The sequence below is a fragment of the Rhopalosiphum padi genome, chromosome 2 (genome assembly GCF_020882245.1).
Source record: "Rhopalosiphum padi isolate XX-2018 chromosome 2, ASM2088224v1, whole genome shotgun sequence".
In the NCBI taxonomy this organism is placed as follows: domain Eukaryota; kingdom Metazoa; phylum Arthropoda; class Insecta; order Hemiptera; family Aphididae; genus Rhopalosiphum; species Rhopalosiphum padi.
The window spans coordinates 51,122,381-51,134,736 of NC_083598.1; the positions used below are offsets into that span (position 1 = coordinate 51,122,381).

General features: G+C 27.5%; 1 protein-coding gene across 1 annotated transcript; it reads right to left on the bottom strand.

Moving 5' to 3' along the window:
- Positions 1 to 689: 689 nt before the first annotated feature.
- On the bottom strand, positions 690 to 12,040 carry LOC132920472 (lisH domain-containing protein ARMC9-like). The gene is made up of 10 exons (XM_060982881.1): positions 11,799 to 12,040; positions 9,842 to 10,036; positions 8,684 to 8,974; positions 7,690 to 7,852; positions 7,482 to 7,597; positions 7,242 to 7,358; positions 6,853 to 7,166; positions 3,848 to 4,085; positions 2,144 to 2,428; positions 690 to 1,114 (listed from the first exon to the last, which is right to left on the bottom strand). The coding sequence occupies exons 1-10, from the start codon at positions 11,856 to 11,858 to the stop codon at positions 959 to 961; spliced, it is 1,935 nt and encodes a 644-aa protein (XP_060838864.1). The 5' UTR covers positions 11,859 to 12,040; the 3' UTR covers positions 690 to 958.
- Positions 12,041 to 12,356: the final 316 nt, after the last annotated feature.

Below are 12,356 nucleotides of genomic sequence, written 5' to 3' on the forward strand. Positions count from 1 at the left end.
AGGAATTAATTTTTTTCTTATTCGCACGTGTTTTTTCGTACCTATTATAATATTTCCAGTAGAAAGTTTGGCATATTGATTCGAAAGCGCTTGCGCGTCGATGATAATATAATGATGAATAATAACCTACAGCGATGCTCTCTCATTATTACTTACGCCGCGCCATATTATTATTATAACACTATTAACAGATGCCAATTGTACGCATATTAGCAGGGGTTAAAGTGGGGAAGGAAGAGCGATGCAAAGGAACGGAGCAGTCTGAAAGTCTCCTAAATTCTGAACACTGACGAAAAACGTTGTTTGAAATTTACTTCTTAACTGAGACGGATTTCATCAAAATGTATGTATCAATGCATTTTCAATAGGTATAAGATGTTGAGCAGAGCTATACATTTATTGGTTATACAATGATATATATGTGTTTCTGTGTGCGTGTAGTTTCTAGTAAAAAAAAAAGTGACCATTTAACGTATATTCCAATACTATAATTTCCTCAAATACCTACTCAAATTATTAATGTTTAATCAAATTGTATGCATAGAAGTACTTACTGCATGTGGAAGTTCGAATGTAAACATACTCAGTGTATGATAAAATAATCGCTTGTTTATGTATTCATATTTATCATTCTTGATAATATAGATATGTATTTTATTATAAAAGTAAAGTATCTAGTCTTCATGTAATTACATGTATCAACATATCAATATATATTTTGTTTAACAAAAATCCGATTTTATATTTTCTTATCGATAATAACAAAGTTTATAATATAATTTTATAACATCATACTGAGGTAAAATAGAAAAATATATTTTGGTATATTATAATGAATAAATAATGGTATCATTATAATTTTATAATGTGTGTGTACTAAGAATATTATATTGAGTTGCTTAAACGTCCATCATGTGACGGCGCCTGGCGTTTTGGTCGAATAACACATTATTAATTATTATTTATTATTATTATTATTATTGTATCTATCTGCAGAAGTTGTGTGCTTTCCATTGTCACACGTTTTGTAGTTAGCGAGAAATTCCTCGCCGTTTGGCTGAATCTTTAGTGGATCGTCTTCGTCTAGTTCCGCCTCCAAATTTTCGACATCATCCTATACAGAATATGACACCATTAAATATTATAAAATACCTATTATCATAGTCACAAGTTTGTTATTATTCAATTAACTATATTATAATATAATACATAAATTAAGTAATAGGCTGTTGTATTCTGTGCAAGGACCTTTACCTAAAATATTAAAATATACGAAAAAAAATTAATATATATTTTCAAACTAAATATTATTTTGTTAATTGTTATAATTACATAATTTGTATATTTTTTGTAGCTAGCAAAAGTTATTTGAAATTATTATCCTGATGAAAATTGTAAAGTAACGAAATATACTTTAATTCTATTTTCAAAATTCTCTTTACTATACTCTCATAAAGCTCATATACAGTGTGATTCTTTTATCGAACAACACTCATTATTTCAAAATGTAATTATCAATTTGAAAATATTTTTTACATAATTTCCAGTCAAAATTAAACATTTAAATTGTTTTTTTATATTTTTAAATATTTTTATCGTTATAATTTTTTAAGTTATTTACTTTTTTGAACGAAAATATACAATTTTAGTTTTAAATTCTAAAGCAGAATATTTCGATACTTAAAAACCGAAATTTTGACAAGTAGTTTTTGGGTTATAAGTATTTAAAGTTAAGGTGAGTTAAACTCACAAACTCATAAACTATATGTCGAATTTCGATTTTTATGTCTCATAATATCCCGAAAAATATTCTTAAACAATTATAACGTTAACAATATTAAAAAATATATATATTTTTATAAGTTTTATTCGATTGGAAATTATGTAAAAAAAATATTTTCAAAAACATTAGTAGATTTAAAAATAATAATGGATGCAGTTTTATAAAAGAATCACTTAGTATATTCAAGTGTGGATCTATAATTGGAATATACTTTTATTTTTACCATTAATTGAGTGTGTTTAGGCCTTTAGGGAATATTTTTTCCGTAACCCTTCCTCTCATGTCTTATCATGAAAACTCTAAATCCACCCACAAAATACAATACCTATATTATATTATTAAAATAACATTTATAAGTACTATATCATCCTCGTCAGAACTGCTGCTGTCATCTTCATCGTCGCCGCTATCATCGTTGAAATAATCGTAGTCATCATCCGACGACGACTGATCGAAAGCCGGATGCTCATTTTGTATCAAAATATTTCTTACGTCCACTAACCGCTCAACTGCCGAAGGATACGCGTTGAGGTTGCTTTCGATCGTTTTCTCGACGATTCCGGTCATCCCTTCTTCTTTAGCTATGGCTATCATCTCTGGGTTTTTGAACAAATTGTACAAGATACCAGATATGCACGGCATAATCTAAACACCAACAAGAAGTGCTTACAATATTTGATTAAATAGCTACAGACTACAGTTGACCATGTATGTGGAGTTAACCTCCTCCGTTAATTCTGGCTGTAGCTTAAAATCTATGAACTTAGAAATTCAAAGAGCCATCTTAAGCTTTAAAACTTAAAATTTATCTGGTGTAATTTATAAATCAGGGTGGGAGGGGGTACGTCACACAAAACTAGTCAACAACTGAACAACCTATACTACAATTATGAACACACGGCGTTTTGGATAGGCTATTTAGGTACATAATTGTTATAGTGTGGTTTGTTTTATCTCATATAACACTCAGTTTTCAAATAGTTAAAATTTAGACGGGAAAAAAATTATTTCTTAACGTTTTTAAAAATATATTTTAAGGTTTTCGCATAAAATAATTTTGATATAATAATGTTTTATAAAATTCAAACATAATATGTTTATAGGTAATAAAAATATATAGGTATAGATTTTTTTTTTAAACTTGAGAAATATAATATTATATTTTACAATATTTAAGAGTTAAAAACTATACTATACCTAAATAATGTGTTTATCGTTGTCGGCAAATCACTAAATCAACGCAACTTATCGTTGATTAAGTATTTATGTTTAGTGATTTAAATCGATGTTATTTTACGTGCCATATGTAAAGTTTAAATGAAATTATGGTCATACTATTTTATTAATATCAATAAAACTACTGTTTTGTAATACAAAAATGTATAAGCATAGAATGATCTTTTCTATATTAAAATAATGAAAAATTGCTATAATTTTTTTTTAGTTACAAAAATTTATTTTAATTGAAATTGAAATTTCCTTCAGATATGTTTATTAGTGTAATAATGCTATAAAATATATAAGTATTTAAGTATTTTAGTATATTAATACATATTATATAATGTAAAAATGATTTAAGATAAAGTATGCTCCTGTGAGAATATTTAAAAATATTTAAAAATTTTAGTAATATTTGTAGTTTGTAACTTAACTAAACTCTTTGCACAATGTTTTACATACTAGAACTACAAAGAAATGTGAATTTTATTTCTCTATTTGAAAAAGTAAATTTTTAAAATATATATATCAATAAGACAATAAATTACCTTACAGTGTGCTAAATCCACAATAGGCTTATAGAACACTAATTTGATAACATTTTATTAATAATTAATAATTATTACGGACACAATAATTACAAATACAATAGAAAAAAAATCAAGGTTCCACTTTAAAGTGAATGTGATTCACTCATAGCTCTCCTCATATACTTTTTTATAGTGGTCAAAATTGTACGCTTGGCAAATGTGTAATGGCTCTGCAGTTGCATGCACTTATATACAAATATTAATAATTATATAGGTTCTCGTATGAGTCGTGTTGTGTCTATTTTTTTTTACTTACGTCCACGTCCAACGTGGTCATGAAAACGCTCAAGCTCTTGAGTAAGTTTCGAGCACGTGAACCACAAGCCCGGACGGCCGACTGACACTGGCAGAGGCTCATATATAGCGCCAGACTATATTCTAGATCGTACATCTCGTATTTGTTCCGGTCGCCGGTGAATTCGCTTTTCCGAACGAGCTGGTCAGCTAGCCAAGTGGTCAAACCGTTCCCGATCATCCGTTTTCGTGCTCGTGATCTTAAACATCATAAGATTATTATATAATATTGTGCGATAAATGTATTATAATACACGTATTATACAGTACTTATAGACGTTATTAGGAAAAATATAAGCGAATTTTTACATTTCGTAAGTATCTTATCATAAGTTCTTTTAATATATATTAGTTACAATTTAGTTTGGGTATTTGTCGATTCTAGGGTTCGATATAAACTTGTTTTGTAACGAATCCCAAATTAAAATTAATCATATAGGTAGGCTATATATTTTTTTTTCTATAAATTCACATTATAACGAATGGTCTTATTTTTTATTCTACATTTAATTATTTGTTTTTATATCTATTTTAAGTAACTTGTAGGATGAAACTTTTTTTTTTTAATTTAACGTGTTCTTTGAGCCACTTGAAGTATATTTTGTATGTGCATTGCTGCATTTTGATATTATCTGCAAGTATTTATAGTTATATATTATTATTATTATTTATCAGAAAATATGTATTTATGTACCACTAGTTTGTAAAAAAAAAAATCGATTCATTCCAGTATAATCCAGCCGAAAAATGCAGTGTTCCCTAAATTAGTGAACACACTGTATTCTAGTATAATTATCTATTATCTATTACACGTCTTGGGCCTTTGATCAATATTTGACGTATAATGCATGAAATTTCCGGACACAGTTGGTCATCACTCATCAGTATCCTAGCGTACCGGTCGACGCGGGTAAACGCTGTACGTTGGCACGTTTGACGTCGGGAGGCATACGATGGGCGCTACTATAACTACTCACCAACTACATGCGTGCGGCCGGAGCTAGATGTATTATGTGGAGTGCGTGTCTGGCCGGTGGCATTGGAACGGTCGCAATAAGTTACAAAATGTGCAAACTTACCTATAAAAATCCATCTAGACTTGGTGACCATTTATGTGAAATTGATAATAATGATAAATGAATATTACATTGTATCTAAATGATTGTTATGCACGTAAAATTATCAAATGTCACTGTAAACTTAAACGGCACATGTATTAGATTACTTATGCAAATCAGGAAGTTATAAATTATAGCTAGTTAGGGAAGCACCAGTAGAATAAAAAGGGATAAACCACTAAGAATAACAACTGCCGCCGTCAACGACGATTGACACCGCTATACGTATCCGCGTGGCGTTGGACTTCCCCAGCGCCATCGGGGTTTTCCCTTGCGATGTTAAATAGTTTTCCTAAACTCTGCCAGGCGTCGCCGCGTTACCGACGTGAGAAACGAGACTGCGCCTATGAAGTATGTGGGTACGGAGCGCAAAACCAGCCAGTTATGCGCGGTCTCACGAGGACTAACATCCACTACCTACCACCGGAAAATTAATAAATTCAATCAAACAAACTACAATCCATTTAAAATTGAAGAGCTTACGCCGGAACAAATATACCTAGTAAAATGTTTATTATTTACGTGGTATAAAAAAATTCAACATTGTGGGCATTTAAAAAAAAAAAAAAATCAACGCCATAATATTTTATTACTTATTTAAACTTGTATTATTACATTTTTTCTCTACATATGGTTTCGATGACACGTTGTAATTTCATGTGCTTTAGATTTTTAAAAAGGTATTTTAAAATTAATGCGAGATTAAGTTTTCAAGGGGTGGAAAATGTAAATTATAAAAAGGAGTGCGAGATGATATTACCTTTTCCCACTTTGGCCTTGAACCGCTATTTAAACAATGATTGTTTTTTATGATGTTATTTGTAAATTGATTATCAGTAAAAGCTTATTGTCCCGATTTATTATCTAAAATTTAATTGTATTACTCTTGTAATAATTTATTATTGTATTATATGGATTAATGCCAACAGCCTTATACTTAAGTAGTAAGTACAATAACTTAACGGTTAAGTCTTAACCTATTGTTTATGAAATCATATATTTATGTCGAGTAATAATTTCCGATAAAAATCATTCTGATACAACTAGTTGATAAATTGCTTTGATTATTTTACAAACAGTCTTCAGTATAATAAAAGTAAATAGTAATTTATTGGTTTCATAATATCTAGTGTTTTATGTCTTAAAAATAATCTATGCAGGTCTGTCAGTTTCGTCATCTTTCCCGTTGGTCGGGGGTAATCAATAAATAATGGGTAGTACAATAGACAAATAAATGATAACACAAGAGCATGTTACGTTATTATTAGATTATAATTTTTATTGATATAATTCACATCTAAACATTATATTTTATCATTTAAGTACACAATTGTGTACGGAAAATATTATTAATAATAATAAAAAAAAAAATTAAACAATGGATTGAAATTCTGTTGAATTTAGTGTGAAAAATCATATATTTATACCTATATAGAATCAAACATCAGAATTATAATTTATGCATGTGTAAGATAGATAATTTAATGAGTTCTGTCCAATCAAATCACGTGGTTATTCTAAATATCTTAAAGATTCCTATATTTAATAATGATTCTTTTTTTAAATTTGATTTTAACTAAATTATATTAATAATAGTTTGAATCACAGTATATAGTAGTTTAACGTTTAGTAATAATTTGAAGAGAAAACTTTTTTGTGTTATATGCTCTTCATATACATATTTTTTTAAATCAAATAAATCAACTTGTGCTACTCTCCATCACTACATACTGCTAATGTCAATTAAATAGTGTATGGTATATAATTTTTGCTTTCATTCAAAGCGTAATAATAATAATAAATAAATAAACGAAAATATCATCATATGTAAATATAATATATGACTTACCCCGTACTAAGCTTCTGTAACGTTCCTAACAGCATATTGCTCGTGATTGTGTCCCAAAAATGTTGCGATGATATGAGCTGAGTTATGATTAGACGCAGTAAAAATGGAGAGCCCGTCAAATACCTGCGGCCCCTTTTAAATGACGCCAGGGCGTTCAGCAGTCTAGATATCATTTGTTGTAGAGGATGTGGCCCGTTTGTCATCAACAGCCATTTCATAAGTCCTTGTTCGGCTTTAGATTTGCATAAGTCCAATAGATCGTATTTTTTTATCATCGACACTGTGTCGGCTCTGTTTTCAGATTTTGTCAGTCTCTTCCAAAAATATGATATAGACGAATTGGATATTATCATATTATATTATATATTATAATATGGTTCTGTACTTACCCAACGCAAGGCTTGTAGGATAAGTAATTTGTTTTTGGTACTGTTACCTTCCCGGAGTTCATGTTTAATTTTAAAAATAGCCAAATCGAATTGGTCGTCAACAGTTTCTAAATTTTGCTAAGATATATTATATTACCAAAAAAAAATATTGCAAAAATAAGATGATACAATTAATGTAATGGTGAATGGTGGGAAACTAAATTGTATTATTTACGTAATAAAACTAAAAACCACACTAACTTTATTATCATCGCTGTTTTCTACCACAGCATTACAATTTTTTAAAATAATTTCCAAATTAATCGATTGTCCACGAATCGAATTTTCCAAAGCGTTCAAAAGTTCGGCGGCTAACGCTAATATAATAATAATAATATATATTACACACAGTTTTTAAACTTTCGTCAATAAAGCATATAAAATCGTATTTAGTTGAATTTGAACACACCATTTAGCGGTTTATATTCCTTATACAGCGTTTTAAAATTTTTTTTCGTCAATTTTCGTTTTCCTGCATCTTTGATAGGCACTAATATCACCGACGTGTTAATAGAGATATCCAAAATAAAGTCCTCCAATCTTTTGTGTAGCGAATCACTCCATCGATTTTCCTTAAAATAAACATGCATTTAAAAACCAATCAAATTGCTTATGTTTTCGAAACACGTTGCAGTGACACAGTACATAATATCATGTTATACTCAGAGAGTCAGAGTTGAGATGTTTAAAACATCTAAATTAATTAAACATGGTTTTCAAAGGAAATAATGTATAATAAATGACTTATATAATGTAAAATAAACAGTTGTTTAAAATTAATAAAATATATATCTGTTGATCCTTTTAGTAATACCTACTAGAAACTAGTTACTTTAAGTTTTTATTTAGTTTGTTTGCAATAATTTGCATACAATTAACATTTACTAATAATTAAAAAATTACACGGAAGCGATGTATAATTATTAATGAGATTAATATTTATTGATATTTATTGCAAACTAATAATGCTTCTATTAATTGTATATATATTAATTAAACTATTATCTAATCAAGATATGTCTGTAATAATCTCAACTAAATACACCTGCAAAACTCACCAAAACTTATAAATTATTATTGATTATTTACAATATTTCAAACATCTATTATAAATCTTTACTAGTTATAGACGTTATAGTAGTTATATATAACTATTATATTATATTTAATTATAATATTTTAATTTCTTATATTACATTATAAATGTCCTTTTTTCCTGTTACTTATACTCATACTATTATTTTAATTTTGCTTTTAATTCGATTAAATTATAATGTTTACACATTTAAAACAGTTTAAAAGAAGAGTTGGAAAGTAACACGTATTAAACAAAACCACGTTTTAATAAACTGTGGTTATACTGTAGTGAGTCAAAAATATAATGAATAATTTTGTAACTGTACTTTGAATAAATTTTTAAACGATGGGTGTTGCATTGGTTCGAACACGTATGGCAGTGCAAAGTACGGTAAAAATTCGTTTTCGGTACTAAATTCAGCACCTCTCTGGAGCAAGAAAGTGCGAAAAGCGGCCATCGAGCTTTCGTCATTTTCATCAAATTTATCGTTACTACAGTTTTCCGATTTGTTGACACGTTTTTTACATTCTAATATGGTGTAGTATACGTGAAGGTAAAACGTCAGTTTTCGGTATTCGTCAATCTGTTTTATTTCGTCTGATAAATCGCTCCACGTCTGAAAATATGAAAATATTGCATATTATAAGTGAAAAATATTGCTGTGCTTTAACCAATTAAAAAGTTAAATTTAAGTAACATAACTTTTTTTTTAATGTAATTTCTTATCAATTAACTAAATGATTTAATAGTAAAGTTGTTCCATTGATATTCAGTTACTAAGTAATTAATTCATTTTTTAATCACGTTGAGTTAATTTTCTCCAACACGTAATATGCTATATAAGTATTTGAAATATACTTTGGTTCGTACTAATTATTTTTTTTTATACAGTCACTATAGATAATTAATTTAAAATCTCTTAGCAAGATCCCTACTAGATAACTTAGTTCGACATTTAAAGAAACGTTGGTGCCTCAATCTCTCAAAAAATTAACTTAAATAATTAATAACATAATTTAGTAGAGCTTATCATTGGATAATTGTCGAAATTCGTCTAGTCTAACTTTAAAGAGGCATATAAACAGTTATTGTGAATTTACGCTTAATATTACTCTTATGTATTGATTTTTATATTTATTAAACATGTATATTATATTTGTATCAAATTTATTTATTAAACTATAACAAGGATTAGAAATATATAAAAAAAAAATAATAATTAATTGTTAGTTAAAAGTTCATTATTTTTTCTATTTGATTTGTAGCTTTTAATTATAAACTTAATTAAAAAAATTTTAAGATCTTCATTTAACAATTAAAACTTTAAAACAATTAGTTGACTTCCTGAGCCTTGTATTTTATTTAATTATATATTCGTATTGCATACTTAAGAATATTTGTACAACAACGCGAAATTAATATTTTATTATTTTAAATTGCATATAAATTCAATTTCTAGGTACCTAATGATAATAATTGTTACCTTCATAAATGTTAACCTAGATGCAGATTTAAAAGACTGTATAATGGACGCAGCGCGATCTTTGGACAGGTGGACCACATTATTATTACAAGCCTCGGTGGATTCTGTAGGAATAGTCGGTGCTGGCATATTCAATTTGTAGCATTCTTCGATGAAACAAGCCGAAGTTTTCGTCATGTTATTGGACAATAAAAACTTGCAAACCATCAAAGAACTTGGTCAATATAGGTATAATGACAATATTATATAATGTTTAATATAATAGTGTTAAAGTACTATAATAATAGATATATAGTCTTTAGTTTGTTTTACTAGCTATGTTAAGTATCTATAATCAATATATTATCATTAATTTATAACTTAAAGCTAAGTATTATATTAACAAAATTTAAAATAATATTCCAATACAACTTTTAAAATTGATAACACAAAAAACTGTTGCTTAAACCTTTGTAATAAATTATACTAGCTCATTTGCGATCTCGTGTGATCTCAATATAGTTTGATTAAACGATGATAATCTATACGATAACCGGATAATTCTCTCGGATAATAGACGTTTATAAAGTGTTAAAAATGTATGATACACCATTTTGAATTAAAAGCTTTATATCTTCTTTTAATCAATATTAATATTAATATGTAAATAAGGTACTGCAGATAAAACAGATAAATTTCTAACTTATATTTATTTCAAGTTAAACATTAATTATATTCTTAGTTTTAATGACATTTTTATTTTGAAATATAATATATATATATATATATATGTGTATACTATATAATATCTATTCTAAATAAATTAATAAATATTGTTATTAAAAATCAATATTTCGTGTATCTACTATTGTTTTATAATGTACTGAATTTAAAATTACATAATTCCCACCGTTACAGATAATGTGATTAGAAATAAATAGCAAAAAAAATATGTGTGATTTAATATTATAAAAATGACCGGGAAGGTATATATTATTATATTATATTATCACGAAGATCTGACAAATGAAATAACTTTTGTTTTAATCCATTTTTAAAAAAAAATTCTTTTAAATATAATTCATAGACACATGCGTTACATTTAAAGTTTACATTTTTTATTTTTTATTTTTTAATACTGAAAATAAAAAAAAAAATTGATAAAAAAATTTCCAAAATATTCAAAATTGCCAATTTGTGAATCTGATAAAAAAAAATTTAGATGGTAAAAACATTTATTTAAGTCAAGTTGCTGATTTTTTACAATTTTTTTAAATATCAATATTCTCGTTAGGTAAATTACGATCTAGTTTATGTTAGAAACATTATACCTAATTTCAAAAAATATTTTATATGAGCATTTTTAAATAGGTGCATGTTAAAATCTAACCATTTTTTAAGCCACTTGACTTAAATACAAATTGGCTATTTTGAATATTTTAGAAATTTTTTTAATCAATTTTTAAGTTTTTTATTTTTGGTATTAAAAAATAAAAAATGTACACTAAAAATGTAATGCAAGTGCCTATGAATTATATTTAAAAGAAATTTTATAAAAATATTGATTAGAACAAAAGCGATTTCATTATTTCATTTGACAGATCTCCGTGGGATACTCTGTATATATATAAAGTTTAAAATTTATCAAAATATTGCGCGAAAATCGATTTCAGCACCGTCGTTAATAAATCTATCGCTCTTTGATGCATTTTCTCGATAATAATAATAACTATTTAACTATCTTTAGTATACACTATACACTATACATAGCTAATATACTGTCGTGGTTTTATATGTTCCACCGTGCATAAATTACAACTACTCATCTCATCCACAAATTATTATTATAATATTATAATTATCTACACGTACATAGGACATACAGGTACACGTGAAAATGAATGATAAATATACATATTAAAAATAATAACTACAAAAATATAAATGTGATATCATAATATAATATGTAAGTACGTACTTCATAAATGTATTGCAACGTTTTCGCTTCGCTAGTCGAGTATTTTTTCAATCTATCCATTCTCGCGGGTATAGATATTAGATATGTGTACAGGTAGAGGTATATATCGGAACCCGATTGAGATAACTATTACTGTTACTTAACACGTCTTAATGCGCACTAACTTGGTATTAAGTTATTTTAAAATATTATACATTCGCATTCATATAAGCGTGTTACCTTAGCGTGTTGGTCGAGTTAAATCGATATTGTCGCCAATGGCGCTCGTGTATACACAATAGCTAGGCACCACCTATCCATGTACTGCAATGCCATTATTTTATTGCGAAACACTCGATATTTCTTAACCCATATAACCCATGGGCGGACCGTGAAGGGAAGTTGAATTAAGAATTTCGGATGTCCACTAAGCGCTAAGAAATGTCGGTATGGGTACTATATTTAGGCAAATTGCTAAAATTTTATTCGCAAAAAACGCTACATGATTGCGCACAAAAAAGTTTATTTACGATGAAAATTTGGTTAAGATGATTGTATAGCAATAATAATTTATTAAAA

Coding starts and splice junctions, on each gene's coding strand:
- LOC132920472 (XM_060982881.1), bottom strand. CDS start 11,858: ATGGATAGATTGAAAAAATACTCGACTAGCGAAGCGAAAACGTTGCAA. Junction 8,975..9,841: donor CTAGGTTAACATTTATGAAG/GTAACAATTATT, acceptor TCATATTTTCAG/ACGTGGAGCGATTTATCAGA. Junction 1,115..2,143: donor GTTCTGACGAGGATGATATA/GTACTTATAAAT, acceptor TATTCTGTATAG/GATGATGTCGAAAATTTGGA.